This window comes from Larus michahellis, chromosome 8, assembly GCF_964199755.1.
Source record: "Larus michahellis chromosome 8, bLarMic1.1, whole genome shotgun sequence".
In the NCBI taxonomy this organism is placed as follows: domain Eukaryota; kingdom Metazoa; phylum Chordata; class Aves; order Charadriiformes; family Laridae; genus Larus; species Larus michahellis.
Window position 1 is genome coordinate 54019456 of NC_133903.1, and position 19289 is coordinate 54038744.

Genomic DNA, 19289 nt, shown 5'->3' on the forward strand with positions numbered 1-19289 from the left:
CGCATGCTTCCTCCGGAGACGTTGCCACCTCTTGGCAAACGGCTCGCCAGGGTCCGGCCGCCGTCCCACGCCGGCGGCGAGGTGTCTCAGCTCCTCGGGGTGGGACAGAGCCCTTGGCGGCCGAAGGTGCCACACGGCCAGGCTGGTCGGTGCCGCCTGGGGAGAAAATGCATTTTTGAATTTGCTCCATGTCTGGTGGGCTCTTGCCGGGCAGCGGAGCCGCAGAAAGCGAGAGGGGCCCCGCTGCAGGGTCTTCCTTAAGGCCTTACCTTACTTTTAGACAGTTGTCATTATCTTTGTCTAAAGGTCATGGCTAAATTGAATAAAAGGAAAGCTGTGTGTTCCTGTCGATGCACAATGGCAGTATTGACTTTCCTAATCCAGTTTGCTGAGGGGTGAGAGAATTAAATTAGATATCTAAGCACAGAAATTGAGAGCCTTTGAAAACAAAGATAAGGAGACAGCCTGTATTTTCCTTTTCCTGGGAGCTCTGGGCTCAAGATTTTGCAGGTGTGTCATCTGATCCATGGCTTGCATCGATCAAAACTGTGCCAATGCATATTTAATTAGCAAGGGGACCCTGGATGCATTATGGCCATCATCCCTATATTGAATGGACTGTCAGACTTTCTGAATGCTTCCCCACCCCCCCGCTTCGTTGTTTGGGGAGCTTCTGCATTTTGTCTGAGCAGCTAAAAGTTTCTTTGTTTTTAGCTGGTGATGCATACAGCACCACTGAGGAGAATACAAACAAGTAAAGTCCTAAAGTGTTTATTTTGTCTAGGAAAAAGGGCTGAACCAATTTGAATCCTTTGGGTAACGGATTTTTGTATCTCTTGGAATTAAAAAAAACACAGTCGCATGATGTTTACTTTAAGAATATTTTATTATAACAAATAAAATCTGTGCTGTGGGATTTCTTAAGGAAGCCTTTGATGACAATTTGAATTAAGTCAAAATTAACGTTTGCTACTGCAAAGGAATAAATAGAAAATGTTTCAGAAATGAATCAGTAAGCAGGAATCAAAGGCTGTAAACTGTTTTAAAAACAAACATTTAGAAGTGAATCAAATACTTGTTTGTAATATCAAGGAACAAATATGGGAATACACAGATTCCCCACATTCTAGGCTATCACACGATAGCAGTAAATCATTTATGGGCTTGTGAGAACAAAGAAAGTTGATTTAAAATGAAACCATTTTGATACAGCTTTAGGGTCTCGCAGCCTCTCAGTGAAGTTTCGCGTCCTTATTTCCTACGGGGAGGAAAGTAACGGGGAATTTCTGCCTCCAAAAAAAATAAAAAGTTAGCCGGGGAGTTGTGGAGATCTTTGTTTGCATCTACCTTGGTACAAAGCCGCCCCAGCAGACAGAGTGTTGCCTGATAAACAGATGTAATACACAAAGTCTGCTTACAATACCGAGCAACAGACTGTGGGCACATGTTTTGGTCTCATTCAAACTCATCAGCATAGTCTAGCTAGCTGTTTTGTTGCTAGTCTACTTACGGGGTAGCTTAGGAGCGTCTTACTGGTGAAGTAACAAGGAGGGTTTTTGCCACAAAAGTTTTGTGGCAAGGGCTCATGGGAAAATCATTTGCATACATCTTGTTACAAAGGCTGACTACTTCCTGGCTTAGACAAAGTGTTGCCTGATAAACAGACTTAACACACAAATGTCTGTCTGGAATAAACAACAGCAAGCTTTGATTTACATTTCCATTATCAAAGATAATCTCTTTCCCAGTGTACAGGAATTAGGAGTCCTCTCCTTATAAAAAAAAAAAAAAACAAAAAAAACCAAAACAAAAAACACAACCAACCAAAAAACCAGGCTGGCACCGCGGGGATTTTTACCGCTGCAGAACCTTGTTCGAGAGCGGCGGGGATGGGGTGTACTGTACAGGGGGGTATAAAATAAAACTGGAAATCTGGTGCGGATATGTACATGTGCGATGGTGAGGTGTATGATAATGAAGCACTTTGAACTCCCTATAAAAGTTGACTTGAAAGCGATGGCTGGAGCTAAATGGAGAGCCAGGCCTTCCTTAAAAGAAATAGTAGTAGCCACCAAAATAGCCGTAAATAATAATTGTAGCATATATGGAGCAATGTCTGTGTGTTTATATTATAATGTATAATGAAGGGAAAGTGAGTGTAAAAAAGCCTCAGTCTTGGTGCTGGTTTCTGTTTGTAAATCCCTTAAGCTCACCACGTAAGACTGTATAGAAAGGAGCATGATTTAGATTTTTTTTTTTAACATATATAAATCTTTGGTAGAATCCATGCCCAAAATTATAGATGAAAAATTTATTGCATGAACACAACCCAGCCATATAAATTTTTTATTACAAATAGGACTCTGAAACTTGAATAAAATATGTCAGTTTATTATACAATATTTCCCCCCACACACCAAAGAAACCACCATGATATGAATGGAAAATGTAACCGGTGCATTTCTGCGGTGCTTTCTGCGAGGTGCTGGGCTGGCAGGAGAGGAGAGGGAGCCCGCTTTATGTAGCTGCAGAGCGGGCTCAGCATGGGCAGTGCCAGCGCAGCCTTGCTCATCTGGCATCGCCGGATATTTTTTTTTCTCCACGACGCGGGGATCACCTTTACTGTTTAGAGGATAAGATGCATCTGCACCTGAGTTAGCTGCTATAGCGAGGGCTCCGTTGCTGGTGGGGGCTGGCTCTACTCTACGTAGGTAAAAAATAATCTTGACACCCAGTAATTCTGTTCACGCAGACCGGCAGACGTAGGTCACGGCCACCCCGGGCGGGATTCAGCACGCCCGGGAAAACACGGCACTTCGAGAAAGTGCCAGTGCCCAAGAAAGTGTCCTGTTTCTCCAAAGTCAGGTAGCCATGGAGTGGTTTATCACTGGGAAGTGCCATGACACTCGAAGCGGGCTTTTTTTGGTGGAGGAGCGTAACAACTCTTCACCGTCTGTGTCACGGTCTGCAAAAAAGAACAACATTGTCAGCCTGTTGACATTGGTCCTGTCCACGGGCCAGACTTTCCTGGGAAGGTTTTATTCTTTCCAAACAATGGGAGCGCTCTCTTCCAGCGCCGCAAGCCCTGCTTCCACGTAGCCGTCCTGCAGCCTGGCTGGGGCTGCGCTCCTGCTGCAGCCGAAAAGGAAAATTGTGTATTGAAAAGTCCAGAGCTTCCATCCTGGAGCTGAAGGTCCCCGCCTGCTTTACGGGCTGAGATCAGGCAGACCCAGGTCTCAGGAGTAACCACCGTGGTCACGCTGGGGTAGCGTGAGCTTAAAAAACAGATCCAAAGAGGAACAGAGAACAGACGTAGTAGGAAATGCTACTTCGGAAACACTAGCCTGTTTTGTTGGTTTGGTTTTTTTTATCCCTTAATCATAGTTGATTCTTGGAAGTGGAGAGCAAAATACCTTCGACGTGGTTTTTGTCCCGTTTCCCCATGATTACGGTTGATACCAGATCCCCTTGGGCTTCTCTTGTCCAGAAACCTTGACTCCAGTGAACGTATTCACACTAACTCCGGCTAGTTCAGGGTTAAAAATTCCAACCACTAACTTTTCTTTAACTAAAAAAAACTCCAAATAAAACCCATTGTGCTATTCAAGGTTAAGCTTCCTTAAATATAAAACTAGATTCCTTGGTGATTTTTTTTTTTTTTTTTTTAAATCAGCAATCTTAATAGTGGTTCCTCACTATAATATTTCCAACTCCATCTGAAATCATTTAAATCCTCCCCTTAATAACATGCACTTTATTGTAATATACAGATTCTTTGGCTTCCTACCAGCCTTAGCTTAAGGCACCAATGAAACTCGTTGCCGCAGGGGGCCACGGATTCAAGAGGGGCTCGCATCTACTGTATATTTTGTTTTGTGTGTTTTCCAATGGCTCTAATTATTGCAGGTGGTAGAATTTAACTGGCAGTGTTGTTGCTAAAGAAAATAGGCATAAAGTGTATACTGTTTTGCAGAGTGGCTATCAAATATATAGAAAAGAGAAAATCAAATGAATTGTTAAACTGCTCTATAGTAAGTGATTTTATTGATTTAATGCAAATGCTTATGAAAACGATCTTCCATTTATATCAATTATGTATGGGCAAAAATTAATTTATTCCTCCGGTCACCTGTTTGGCTAACTGACTCAGCAGGACAGACATTCCCCCTCCCGTTGCAGCCGAGCCCGCAAAACACTGAACGTTCAGAAAACTGGAATTTTAAAGTTTCCATGTGCAAAACAACAAAAAAGCCCCGACAGGAGTTACTGCCAACTGCTGAAAAAGCAGAGTGCGAGCGGTGGAGGCTGAGCAAGACTCTCTCTCGTCCTAGGCAAGACTGTAAAATACAACGGCTCTGATTTTGCCAATCCCTTAACCATGTGGCGGCACATTTATATGTACCGGATCATCTGCGGCATCTGAATAAAATCAGGGAAGCAAAATTCTGCATATAAACATTTTGGCTAAGTGCCTTAACTCAGTCTTCTTATCTGGGGTTTCCACAAGATGCCACCTTGCATAACAATGCTGAGCATACGCTTGCCCAGTACATGTTTTCGGTAGCCTCCCCTGATCTCTACCGCTGTACAGATTGGTTTTAATTCTACCTCGTCCTGCGTTTTATTGCCCCGTGCCTCTCCATGAAGAATAGTGCTTCAAGCCTTTGTTGTCTGTTTTAGAAATTAATATTTAATTTCAGCAGAAGGGGTGGGTTGCAGGAAAACAGAATTCGGAAAAATGTTACCGCACTAGCCAGCGTAATAAAAGAAGAAAGTTAAGATTCAGTGTGCAAACAAATGTGCTACGGCCAGTAGAGTCTCGCTTGTGCCACTAGCTTTGGTGTTGGAAAAGCAGCACTCAATCCAAACAAAAGTACTTTGTTTCTCGAAATCCAGGAGCAGCTCGGGCTGCGTGCGCTGCCCACCGGCTGCAAGGGCTGTGCTGGCCAGCCAGGGTGCCAGCCTGGGGGCTGCCACTGAGCCCTCGTCCCGAGCCCTGCGTCCCTGGATTGTTTAAAATTTTGAAAGCAAAACACGCTTCGAGTCCCATATTTCTGCCGGGGCTTTTCCATATGTATAAATTTTTTTGTGGAATTCTGACCCTACTTTAAACATAAAGCCCAAACGCTGATTGAACCATGGCTTGCTGGAGGAAAAGAAAAACCTTAAAAAATAAGCAAAAGTCTAATGCCTGCCCTGTAAAATGAAATCCGTTGAATGTTGACTTTGAATATTAACTAAATATTTTACATTCCTACTATTTTACCTTTGTTTCTACCTTTGCGGTATCGGAAACATGAAACTTTGTGCCAAAATCTAGCGTCCGGAATATAACAGCCCTGTGCGTGTTACCCGGTAGTCTATCTGCTGTCACTGATTTGAGCTTCAGGTAAAGATAACTCAAAAGATTAATATTTAAAAGAAAATTGCAGAAGTGACAGTAATTTTTTTCACTAGCTTCATTGGAGAAATTATTAAAAATAATAAATGCAAAAGAGAGGAAATGGATTCTGGACACACTGGGAAACATACCACTTTTTAGGAGAATTTCACTGACTTTAAACAGAAGTAACGGGACTGAAGCTTTCTTTGCTAAATATTCTGAATGTTTATACTCCGAAATTTATCAAACTTTGTTTTGTGAGCACTTTTTTTCTACTTGTAGTTTTTAATTTATACGAGATTGTCCTCTAAGCTTCTGAATGATACCTAATGCATACAGTCAGCAGGTAAAAAAAAAAAATTTGAATATTTAAAATAGGCATTTTCTTTATAGTGCTCTGCGGTAATTAAAATCTTCATTTGCTTAAAAGCAAGGAACCTTTTTAAAGCAATAAATTAGCATTGCTTGACCCAAGGTCAGTAGTAGTACTGCTTCTTCCAGCGCTATTAATACCTCAAAGAAAAAGAAGGGGTGGTGTTATCACTCTGTTGCAATAGAAGTAAGATTTTCAATTTAATCACAGTTAAGTGTCGTGACCTTTTGATCTTGCATTGACTTCTCACTGAAATGTGGTCAAATTTCAGACAGCTAATTCTAAACTCTGCAAAGTCAAGGTGAAGTCAGAAAATAGGTTTGCCACGATTGGGCGTGTTTTTGGTGCAGTAGCAAGTGGTTTCATTTCCCAAGTTTTGTTTCACGGCAAAAACTTTTTTAATGGGATCAATAAACTACAGAACAATTTCTGAGGGAGACAAAAAAAAAAAAAAAAAAAAAAAAGAAGAAACCTTTTTCTACTAGTTGCAAAAACAGTAATTTGAGGGAATTTTTAAAAAAATATTTTTCCACACAGGTAATTTTCCCAACTCATAGTGATAGAAATAATTAAGAAGGAAAATACTATTTGACTAGGGCTTCTACTAAGAATAATTTTTGAACCACAGAAAGATCATCTTCACGTAAAGTAGAGTTAATAATGTGTAAAAAATGCAAAACACTCTTATTTACACATATCCTTTTATAGGTCATTTTATTGTTTTAGGCAAATAAATTGTGTTCGTTGGAGAGCGTTAGCTGGGAGTTTGTAGGACCCGTTATTTGCACAAGTTCTAAAGCGGTTCATCCAGTGTCTGGTCTCGTTCATACCACCACAAAGCAGAGGCACTGCCATACATCTCGGTGATCTCACAGTCCTGTACCCACTGCGAAAGTATGACGAAAATCAGCTCTTCTATCAGTTTTGCAGATTTGGTTCCAGAAATGTGTAGACAACAATCCCCACGACTTTGTAGCGTTGCTTAGTTACCTTTCTATGCCTGCTTGAAAATATGTTTCGAGACTTTACTATGTGTTGGATTAAGGCTCTGGTTTGTATACAACATAGAGGCTGCATTATAAAAAACATGTAGGAGAGTAGTTTAAATATGCCTTCTCTAAAAAGAAGGATTCTCAAAGCTTAATTTATGCTAATGCACACACCAAGCACTCTGTGTAGTGCCGTAAACAAGATTCTTTTTTTTTTTTTCCTAGCGAAAATATTACCTCGGCACGGGACTTTTGCATTATCATGTCCTGGTGCAACACTCCTGTCCTTAGTTTGTACTCTCAGCCTTTTGAGGAAGTCTGGCGCCTCTGATCTATTTTCCACAGCAGACCCTGTAATTTTTGGCTGTATTTTATGTTTTTCAGATTCAAGTCAATCTGAAAGTCCCAGCCAGCCAAGTGAAGCTGATATTAAGGACCAGCCAGAAAATGGTAAGTTCTTACCTGCTGCTCCTGCTTTGGGATATTAAAACAGCCCATATTTATAAAGATTTTTTTTCCTATGTCTAACATAAAAAGATTATTCAGAATAATTGACATGGGATAGCTACAAATAGGTTGTGTACTCTCCTCATGGTTAAAATGCTACTGTTGCCCTAATCTAAGGTAGCACTTGTTTCTCCAGTCCTGGAGAGAGATATTTTTTTTTCCCTTTAAAAATAATTTTAATTAGGGAGATGCCATTAAAGAGCCTGCTGTATGCAACCCATATCCTTATTCCTCCGTAGCAAAGGCTGTCAATCCCTGGGCCGTGAGTCATGACCCCCTAGGGGTGCGTGTGCTTCATCGCTTTCATTTTTATCTATGTGCTTTTAACTTCATTTTGTTTATTGATGCTCTCACATGACACACTGAAGTACCTAACTTTCGGTATGTGGCCAGCCATCATTTTAGAGTGCAGGATCTCAGACAGTCCCCCGAAACAAAATGGTTGCTTTGAAAGATGTTTTCTGCAGACCCGTTCTCTACTGCAAAAATCTGCTACAGAAAAGTGGGCAGCAATGCTCCCAAACGTCGCAGTTTCAGGGCAGGGCCACACACCTATAAACACACCAGCTGCTCAGGCGGGTACCCGCTGCGGGGCTGATACAGGTGCTACCAGCCTTGTCTGTAATTTTTTATTGGCGTGCTTTAAAGGTTGTAGATACTACCGGTAAGCAGGGCAGGGAGGCCCAACTAGAGCTTGTTGCTCCTTCTTCTCTGTATGTATCTCTTCGCAATACCATCGCGGCAGGTGGCAGCGGCTTGAGCTTATTTGGAAGTAGCAGCAGGACCGTGAATTTGGGGAACGCTAATATTCTTTGAACTGGGACAGTTTTAAAGTAGAAGCAAGAGCTTCTACTGAATCAATGGCTTGCATTGTAAAGCAGCCTGGAAAAAAAAAAAAAGATTCAATAATAGGGAATTTCTGTAGGGACTGGTATGTGAAAGGATAAGTATGTGTGTAAGGGAACAGCTTCTCTTCCTTTTTATGTTTAAGTAAGGTAGACCTCAACAATTTTTGTTGGCCCATCGGCAACTGAGTTTTGTTTTACTACTTATATTTAGGACTCAGAAATAATGCCTCCCAAAGTGAAAGTGATTATCAATAATAGTTTTTCTTGACTTTTTTTATCCGTAACCAGATTTTTTTTTAAAAGACCTAAATGTAGATGGGGGATCCGCTGTACTGGGGTCTACTGTGCATACACGGAAAAGAATTTGTGCGAAGGGTTTGTGTCGTTACAACCTGCCACCGTTTTTGGTGCATTTAAATCCATCTCATGTAGAAATATTGTATTTATAATAATATAACCGTGATTGCCCTTTCACAGAGTAGCTACCTGGTTTTGCCTCAAATCTTTGCAGTGCATCCCTACAGCTGTCCGTGTGTTCAGTGTGTGTTTTGGGGACGTTATTAGCAACCGAATAAACTGCAAGTGGGAGTGAGGTTGAAGGGCTGCATTCACATCCAGACTGCCTTTGGATCGGGGTTTCAACGGCAGATAGAATTAAGGGAAGGAGAAGACGTTTAGGTACATAAAAAACTTAAAAATACAAGCCTGTATCACAGGACATAGAACGTAGGGCTCATTGGGCTCGTAAGATTTTGGCTTTTGGGGTTCCTGTATTTTCCTCCCACTGCAATATGAAAGGTTTCATATTTTGATAGATTTTGTGCTGCTCATCTCTAAACATACCATCTTAAAGCATTTCTGTTGTTTCTGAAAGACAGTGTCTAATTTCCCTTATCAATCCTGTTCACAGAAATTCTAATTTGTAGCCAAAGGATTGCGAGGTTAAGAGAAGAACTGACTAAACTGTGATTTTTGTTCTGCCAATTCTGCTATTTTTTTTGTAGGGAATATGTTGCCTATGTTTATTAAATCATATTTTAATTTAGAATGTATTAGGCACCAAGCATGTTATTATTTCATGTTTAGATAATATTCTTTCACAGCTATTAAACCACAGTTCTTCTTACCCTGCAGTTTCTTAGTCTTAAGGAAGCCCGTTACTCAACAACCACCCTGAAAAGCAGCAACGTCAGTGTTTAATAATGTAAAATCTCTAAGAGCCCAGTGAAATGAAATATCTCTGATTTGGAGCCTGAGTCTTCCTTCTAAAACAAGCTTTTAGTGAATTCTTGGAACTTTACTGGTGACCTGCAAAAGGTACTTTTTTTTTTAACAAACACGAGAAGGCTTTTTCTTTTTCTCACTTTTACTAAAGGGTATTTTTCCCCACCACAGCAGAAGCCTCCAAACTGATTAACGCACCTTTTGCGGTGCCTGTGTGGGAGATTTTCTTCACAACCGCATCTGAGGCAGTCTGTTGGCCCTGGAGGGGTTGCTCCCCCCGGGCAGAAGCTGAGCTCATTCTCAGCGCACGCAGCCCCCCGCTCGCAGCGTACCCCGTGCGTAGATCAACACCGATCTGCAGCTCTTATCTACTGAACGTGAGGATGAAAGCAAAACTGCAGGCTTTAGAAAATGAAAAACTGCACGCACAGAAACGGACACAATAAATCATATTAACTGCGTTGTTCTACACTTGCTGTAGACCCACTTCCACAGGGCCTGATCCAAATCCCTCCGGAGTCAATGGGAGGCTCGTAATTGATTTTACTGAGAGTGGGAATGAGCCCACACAGAGAGGAAATTTTTTTTTTTTTTAAATCAAAGAAAAATAGTATTGCGAATAATCTTATTCCCAGTGACGCTAACAGCAGAGTGACCAGATTGAGGGCAGATTTGGAATCGTTTTGCATGTGTTTCTGGAAGGCACAAAGAAGTGTATCGATTAAGTACTACCTTTTATATGCATGCATTCCTTCATTTTAAAAAAATAAATCTTTAAAGGCCTTGTGAGGGTTATACAGCCTCTCTACTTGCCTGTTAATATCCTTTCTGTTCCACTCCATAAATTCTAGAGCTATTTATTATACACGTATATTTTGCATACCTTGAGTAATGTAGGTTCAAAAGGGTCAACTATACAGCCCTGAAAAAGAAGGCCTCCTACTACAGATTTTAATTTATCATTCTAAATTGTATGTGTTATTTTGGAAAGCCTGTATGTCTAACCTCCATTAAAGTGAAGTTCATGGGAAAAAAAGCTTTTCTTTTTTAGAGCCACTCCTATTTTCTAATGGGCTTCAGAGTTGTATTTTCTGGAGCAGAATCATCACAGAGAGAGAAAACGGTGACATCTTCTGCTCTCATTGGTGGCTTTGACACCAACTCCGGCCTTTTCTTCAGCCTTCATTAAGCCAGAATAGTTTTCAGGCAGTCTCTTACCCGATCACAACTGCAAAAATTTACAGATTTATTTTTTTTTTTTAGCAAGAAAAAGAGATATCCAGCATGAGGGTCATGAAGAGCAAACATGCAGGCGAGACAGGGCTTGTTGGTGCATGCATGGTCCAAGGTCCAGATGTCTTGTCCTGGAAGCCAGGGTAAAGCTAACGTGTAACCGAATGGCGTGCGCGGCGCTGCTGTCCGTCAGGTCCGTTAGCATGGCAAAGAGCTTCTCAGGGAGAGGAAGAAAACCCAGAATTTGTCTGTTTGTTATGTAGGAGAGGAAATTTGCACGAGGGATGATGAAAGAGGCCGGCAGCTTCATTCGAAAGGCAGGGGCATGTTCCGATGTCCTGATATTTTGCTTAAATGAGATTTTTTTTTCTGACCAGCTGGGTGGAACACCCGTGTGGAAAATTCCCCACTTTTGTAGTTGCCTAATGGTATGTAAAAGCTTCATTTCAGTTGGCACTGCAAAGTGATTTTGCAATTCACCCAATCAAAAAAAAAAAAGGTTATTGATTTTAAAAGCTTGTTAAATGCACCGGTTTGGTGTTGTATTTTATAAACAAACTAGTTTTCAGTGAACTGAGGGTGACAAACTGGCTAGTCTGATGTAGTGAAGTAACTGCATGCCTGGGGATCAGGAACAACTGAATTCCCAGCTCAGCACTGCCGTGGACTCTCTCTAGGGCTTTTATTCTCTCTTTCAGTTGTGGAAAAGGCTATCTGATAGATTTTCTTTTTGAAAGTAGGATTATTTTAAACTTCTGTAGGAAAACTTTTCATTTTTTTTGTCTGCCAAGTGGGGCTATTTGTGATTCTAGCTTTCAGAGATTCATTGGGTATTAAAAGTCAAATCCTGCTCTGCTCCGGCAGGAGTTTTAACTCCGGGGAAAGGGAAGGAGGGTGTAGCACAAACTAGTTAATAATTGTGGTGCAGCGCTGTGTTACTGCTGTCAGTAAATGGATGTCAGACATCCACCCGGCAATGTTTGTGTTTGATGTGGCAATACTGGCGAATTAATAACTGCAGCGTAAAGGTCCGCACGAAGTGTGCTGTGTAAAGCAGAAGAACGCTGTGTCATTTTCTACAGGCAACTGATGTCTCTCGAGCATGTGGTATTGTGGTTCGATAACTCCAAGCTGGTAGCACACCACTGTAGATTAGCAAATTCTTTTTAAAGAAGTTGGTAAATTCTCCCGTTTCAAGTGAGCAAGACAGCATTCATTATTACAGCTGATTACAAGTGTGTGCCAAATTCATTGCTCAAACAATTTCTGTAGAGGGAGAGGCATTTATCTAAAAAATAAAAATGTTTAATGCCCAAACCAAATGCTTTTTACTTTTAATGTATTCTTGCTGCTTTGAGCTGCAAGTACCTTAACAGCACTGCAGGAAATGAAAGGCACATTGTTCTTTGTAACATTAAAAAAAAAAAAAAAAAGAAAAAAGAAAAACAATGATGTACCGTAACTCACAGAACTCGTTTTTCAACCCTGCGGTAATTACACTGGACTTGTAAATATCATCTGTGAATTCTTTGCTTAAGTAGGGCTGGACTTGGGTATTAAACCTTAAAAAAATGTTTAAGTATATGCTTACTTTTCCATGCCTAAAAACATAAAGGAAGAAATTCTGGTCCCCAGGCTGTGGGGGAAAGAGAAGGCAGTAGCGGGAACACGTGCAAAGAGAAGTTTCCTTTTCTTTTTCTCTCGGCAAGGCTGGTCATGGCAGGCGTAATACAGCTTTGGCTGCAAGGAAGGGGGGGATTACGTGCAACCCGGTAAAATGCAAAGGCAGCTTTAGAAAGACCTCTCTCCCTTTAACTAACCGGCTGCAGAGTCCAGCCCCTTTTTGTATGCTTTCTTTTGCGTCCCAAAACCTGGCCTTCTTGTTTCATGCAGCGGGGTAGCTGCAGCCAGCGGAAGCGGTGCCTGCCTGGCCCCAGGGTTGGGCACTCGTCTCGGACACAGAGTTCACCGTTCAAACTCTCCTCTCAAGCTGAGATGGACAGAAAATGGAACTGTTCTTTGTGGTTGTCCCCACAACTCAACTGCCTTGTAGCTGAGAGACCTCCAATTCCTTCAACAGCCAAATTTTTAACTGGTAGAAACCTACTGCCTTCCGAGGCCATCCCTTCTCCTCAGGCCATGCCTTAACCTCCCATCGCCGCTGCTTCAGGTGGAGTCCAGCTGCCTCGCAGCCTCTCTCAGCTCTGACGGGCCTTGGTGCCAACCAGCTTTACACTTACTCGTTGAAGAGGTGCTGCAAGCGCAGCAGGACTTGAGGTGTCTGGAGGGGTCAGCTGTCCTTGGGTAGGTCCCTTAATTCCCACCTGAGGAGCACACGGGCATGAGCAGTTCCCTGAGCACACAACGCTGAAACTGGTACTGTTAGAAAGTACACGGTCTCAGATGACTAACATTCCTGAAACACCTCATTTGCAGCAGATAACCAAGCCTCGCAGAGAAAGTTTTCTATCAGTTACAGTTGCAAACAGGGTAGTACAGTGATGGCAGCTTTTATTAGTGTTCTTGTTCATGGGATCATTTGCATCAGAGTCTTATAAATGCAAGAAGACTCTCCTCTCTTGTTTACAGAGCAACACTGAGGAGTTATCACAGCCTGAGGGACTAATCTAAAATTAACTTTGCTTCAGAAAAAGCTTGGAAAAAAAAAAAAGCCCTTAGCATTTTCAATAAGGAATCTCATAGCTGGCGCTGAAGTTAAAGCTCCTGGTGATGTCAGCTTGTTTGCACCTTTGTAACTTGCCAGGACCAAATTCTAAACGGATTTGCACCCTTAAGGATCACGTTGTCTGCCGGGAACAGCAATGGGGAACTTTGTCCAGGCTTGAAAGGTTCTGGCTGAGCAGGGGAGCCCTGGTGGGGCTGGTCTCTTCTGCCTTCCTGGGGGCTGGGCAGGGTCGGCTGTTGACTCTAACAGGACCCATCCGCTGACGAAGGTCTGACGAGGTCCAACCTGTGTTTCATCACCCCCCGGGAGACAGTGCATGTAGGCGGTCCTGAGAGCCAGCATTTCCCAGGGAAGCAAAAGCAGATACGTCTGGTTATAAATTTAACTGGTGTGTGATTTAGTCTTGCATTTTTTTCATCTTATTTCGTTACGGATAAATTCCAACGAGAACTAGAAATGTAGTATTTTAATCATAATAGTCTAGAACTGAAACTTTGCAACATCCAGCTGTATTTCCCAGCCAGTTTCAAGACTGTCACGAAGAAGCGTCTGAATAATTAGGAAAGAAAACACCATTTTTTCCCTATATTGCCATGTTTTCATGGAGATTTGCGCTCAGAGTCGAGTGATTTTGTGGTCCAGATTGTGAGGCACAGTTACACCATTTCCAGAATTTAGCGGGTCCTCTGCTAGGCTGAGGATGTAGCCTGCTTATCAGTAGCTGGCACTCTCTTGAGGGGACCCTGCGATGGCAACAGCGAAGGGTGTTGACTGTCAATCGCGGGAGATACGCGGTCGTCAATCAGGGTCAGTTCTGCAGCCTCTGCTGGGGCCGGGTGGAGAGCCTTTCTCATCAGTGACCTGCAGCGTTTGAGACTTGGGGATTGACAGAGGACTTCAGTTTTCACTGCTGCTAACCATTAACCTTCACGAGCAAAGCATTCCCACAAAAAATTCATCCGAGGCGAGTATGACAGGAAATATTCAAAGCATGAAATGAATGCTTATAGCATGACAAAGCAGTGCTTGAAAGACATGAAACGTTCATTACACTTGGAGTGGCTGAATGCTGCAAAGGAAAGGAGAAATAAAAATGTGGCTAGAGTATATATTTTTATTTCTCCGTGTGTGTGTACACGAAAAAGGCAATGAACCTTTCCAGTGGATAAGGTGCATAAATACAGCTGCAATTATTCTAAGTCATTTCAAAATATATTTTTATTCTGTTGCTCTGTTCCATTCCTTTCCGCGTATATTTATTCACAAGATAAGAGCAAGGGCCATCTAGAGGGCAGCTTAGAAATGGGCTGGCCAGGAGCCCCCTCCTAAGAAGCTCCCGTGCCTCAGTGAGGTGAGTTCCCTCCGTTGCTCTGCAGGCCCAAGGCTTTTCTTTGCCCCACAGCAGTGCCAGGTTGCCACCCCCTTCTCTGCCACATCACTGGGCGGGGGGCAAGTGGCTACCGCAGGGCTGTGCCCCCGTGCCAGCCCGTTCTAACCGTGTCCCACCTTTGCACGTGGAGAGGTTCCTTGGTGCTAAATTCAGCCAGTCCTCCCAGGGTCCTGGGAAGGGCGGCTGGAGCTGTGAGCAATCTCCCAATTTTCACTACAACCAGAGTTTTTTTCTTGTGTTTTCTTGAGAGACTTGCTGTTTAATTAACAGCTGAGAGTTGTGTTGCGTCAGAGTAATTGCTACCGCCTGAGAGGACCACAGGCTGAAGGATGCTTTTGAGTACCACGCTTGCCCACCAAGAAGCTGGGCACTTAGGGAAAGGACTTTATTTGTGGTATGGGCATCGTTTTAATTTTCTGTCCAGTAGAGAGGGGAGTTTATTAGTGGGAAGAGAATGTGATGCCAAGGCCTAACTTGCAAAACAAAACCCCAAACCTATCTATTTGTCTTTCGATGTAAGAATTTCCTAATGCCTGTAATGTAAGACAAAGGGAAAATTTTACTTGCAGGAAAATTGCCTTCCACAATAACCAAGGAAAAAAAACACAAAACGCCCACACCAGAGCAGCATGATCCAAAATGTGAACTTTTTACGCCTCCCCAACCTTCTAGGTTAGGCTTCCAACCAAGTGATCTTTTATTATCAACATGATATACCCTTGACATAATTTGGCGCAGTAAAGCTTCTTCTGCTGAACTCGTGATTTCTTTTACTAGATCTGATGAAAGTTCTGTGAACCACGGTAAAATGTGATAATTAGTAGTTTAATTCTTTTAGGGTGTGCGTATTAATTGAAAAGGCTTGAACTATAAATACAGGGCCCGTGGATAAAAGCACACTCTGAAATCAGTCGCTTATCCGAAGTATTCATTACTTCACATCTATTTAGGTAGTGTCTCTTTGCAGCAGTGCCAGTCAAACTGTTGAAGTGAGCAGGAGCCCTGCGCACTCAGAGATCGCAACAGCGAAATCCAGCCTGGCTCGCCGCCGCTCTCAGGCGATCGGAAGCACTCCCCGGCCAAAACTTTGCCCTTTGTGGTCGAACCACTGGAAGCTAAAAATGTGTGGCAGGAGATGTGCTCTGCAGAGGAGCCGGTGAAGCGCTGGCTCTCTGGCTGTGCAAGCTGCAGGGGGCAGGAGGGGCTGAAGGCAGCGTTGGCCACAGCATCCCCTTCTCCTTCTCGAGGTGGAGGTGGTGGTGGTGGTGGTGGTGGTGTGGCTGGTGACAGGCTGCCCGTCTCCAGCAGCTGAGGGCGAACATCTTTCTGCTGCTCAACAAGTCCACCCAGAGCATCAGAGGTCCCACAGGATTCAAGTCCCAGCCAGCCTGGACCTTCATAACAAACCGTATTTTTCCTCCTACTTACACACTTATGCTTCACCGTATCTTGGACTGTCAGCACCTAAACCTCTGCTGCTTCAGCTAGAGCGTGGTTCATTCGGCTGTGAATGTCAGTGTAGCACGGGGCCACTGCCAAGAGCTGCGATAAGGGATCGTGCTTTCTCACTCGTGCTTCTGTGTTCTTTTGTTCTGACTTCCTGACCAAGGCAGGAGGTATTCTGTTGACTCTAGGCCTTTCCAAATATACATCTATACTATGAAAATGCATGTCGTTATTTCACACCTTCCTCTGGTTTCTGTGTGTGGTGTAGTGCCTGGATGAATCATACCTGGTTTTACAGGTACAAGGTGATTTTCATTCAAATGGATTCCAACCTTCATACTCATATTTGGTTTGCACACTCAGAAAAAATATCTATATCTGCGTATACTGCAGATTCATGGGTTAATCAGGTGCTTTCCAAGGAGCCTTAATTTTGTAAATCCGAAGTTGTGTACACGAGCAAAGAGGTGCACATGAGGAGCAATGTACAGCTCCTGAAAGCTGTATGCTGGACTGTTGCTGTTGTCAAGGGAGGACACTTTGGTGAGACCAGCCTCCCGGAAGAAGCCTCATCACTTCTAGAGCTAATCGGATACTTTTTTTAATTGCAGATACTACTTTCTAATTGCAAAAGTTGCTAGATAGGAAATGGTAAGAAAGTTCAGGGTGACTCTCACAGGGCTGCGAGAATAAAATCCCCTCCGAAGCCTGGCCGTAGTGTGACTGAAATGGAAAAATACCAGATCCGTTTCTTGGAAAGTGAGAAGGAGACTTTTATTTGCAAGGGTTCACAAATATTTTCCCAGGAGCGACGTAGCGAGCATGGCAAAAGGGGGCAGGAGGAAGGTGAGGCGAGCAAGCCGCACTTGTAAACATACTCCTTTAAATCTGCTATTGTTATCTTGCACACAAAGGGCGCCGCAAGTTGTTTACAGCAGTTCATGTTATTCGTTTCTGCTCCTTTTTTCTTCCGTCAGTGCCGTATCTTCAGTTATACAACTTTTTTTCTGGGTTGTGATAGTGTCCGGATAGATTTTGGCGGTGGGGTGGTAGAAAGGTGCCAGTTGATTAAATGTGCTGCTTACTACGTGCATTTCATGTCTGCTGTCTTAACATTTTTTTGTTAACCACTGTTGCAACTGAAGAAAATGCTGAAGTTTGACAGTTGGGAGTTACTGCCGAGTATGTGCTGTAAACTATATCATCCCTCTGCCTTCTCCCTTTCTCCCCCTCCTGCTGAAACCAAATGATTTATAAAATGCCTTCACATTCTTGAGTGAGTTCACACTATCACCTCCAGGCACTGCGCTGAGGAGTCTTAGGAGTGCATGGGAAACACAGATCCGATAGCTGGTATTTTTCTCTGAAAGAAAAAAAGAAAAAAAAAAAAAAAGGCAAAAAAAGGGCTGATGAAATTTAAAGGAGAAAAGTTTCCTGCTGTGCCCCAGAGTAAATCTGTAGCCAGTGAAGCACTTCCTAGTAAACAAGAGACGTACGTGGTTATAGTGGGTTTTTATTATTACACACTGCCATTGTTTTCCATTTTCATAAGATTCAATTAATGTAATCATTTTAGAGTGTCTCTAATCGTTACCTCTCACCCTCCCTCACTCGTACTTGAAGCAAGGGGATGTGCTGCAAGCCGCACTCTGGGATGAGGAGCCGGCACCTCGCTCCTGTCACTGGCAAAAGGAGGCACAGGGAAAAGATAGGGCTGCTGCCGGGGACACGAATGTTTTTGCTCTCTCTCTCTCTCCGGCCTTTGCAGAACGCATGGCCGGCACCCCAGCGCCTGGCTGCGGTGTGCCCTCCCACGGGCTCACTGCCATGTCACCCTCCGGCAGTCACCCCCCTGCCCCAGTCTGCTGGTGACAGAGGGACGAGCGGTGCTTTGGTGGTGCAGTGCCGGGGTACGGGCCAGCGGCTTCCTACTAGCCTTTAGCCAGGCGCAAGGATGCCAACAGCATCTTTCAGACTGCGGTGGGCCAAAGACTTTGCTGGCATTTCTTCTTGTTTCTTACGTAGCTTGTAACACTCGCTCACGGAGGATCTAGACCTCTGTCCCTGTTTATTTTTCTACTTCTGTTCCTTACTCTTACAGTCGTATCTGTAACAGAAGGCTCTTTGACAGCTGCATCCCCATCTGAAAACCTGCTGGTGTTTGAGGGTTGTCCCCACCTGACCAGCTTTGCAGTACAGACCACCTGCAATTTTCCCACATGTTATACCTCAAAGTCCTTAAAAATCAGGGAATTCGCTTTCAGGAAATTTCCAATAGCAGAATGCAGAGAGCTAGCCGTGTCTCCCACACCGTACAGAGGGGAGCCAATTTTATCGTACAGCAGAGCGTGCCATAGCTTGAGCTGCGGGAAGAAGGGAAGAGGTGAGAAGCAGGAGAGGATGGACCGCGGCTTGATGGACTGACGTAGCTGCGGTTTTGAGGCAGGAGGGGAACCCCATGGATTTTTGTGAGGGAAAGCTTAGAGCAGCGGGATGGTAGTGGCCCACAGCTCAATTTGAAGCTGGTAGCTGCCCACAGCTCAATTTAAAGCAATATTAAAAGGGTCTGGAGAGGATATGACAACCTGAGCAAAAGGCTGAGGAATGCGGCAGCCCAGTATTAGTGAATCCAGGTTTCTGTCTGTCACGGCCATGAAGGATGCATTTGCGATAGGACAGGGAGCCGTCCACTGTTAGAAGGCGAGAGAAGTAAAGATCATCCCGTGTACAATATAAATGTAAGTTGTTATTACTACTATTGCTATGTCAGCCGTAAACTGTTCCCACGAGAACAGAGATGCAACATCATTGAAAAAGAATGTCTTACTGTGAAATGGGCAGCAGAAACACTGTGGCATTATCTGCCGGGTAATGAATTTACCTTGGTGACAGACCATTATTCCCTCCTGCAAATGAACCAGAGGAAGGACAGGAACACAAGGATAACTCAGCACATGCCTGTACTTTACGATCTTCTGAATTTTAAAAAAAAAAAAAGTAAAAAAAAAAAAAAGTACCCAAATATAAATATAAGGATAGAGAAGCATGGCATCTAAAGAGAGATTGCTTGTGGCAAGATATGGGGAGGAAGGCAAATTTTCTTTCAGGTGTATGCTAACATGGTATATGGACATTTTAGGCTTGGATTTCATCCCATCTAACATTAGGCATTAAAATGAGGCACCAGCTATGAACCTAAAATCCTCAGTC

General features: G+C 43.3%; 1 protein-coding gene across 26 annotated transcripts in view; it reads left to right on the forward strand.

Moving 5' to 3' along the window:
* Window positions 1-19289, forward strand: part of NFIA (nuclear factor I A) — a 363628-nt gene that overhangs the window by 237008 nt on the left and 107331 nt on the right. For 24 of the 26 annotated variants that reach the window (XM_074598846.1, XM_074598837.1, XM_074598836.1 and 21 more), the window contains exon 3: window positions 7130-7195. The exons of the other annotated variants lie outside the window; for them this stretch is intronic. In XM_074598846.1, coding sequence (XP_074454947.1) covers window positions 7130-7195 — 66 coding nt within the window. The remainder of the gene's footprint in view (window positions 1-7129; window positions 7196-19289) is intronic. 26 annotated transcript variants of the gene reach the window in all.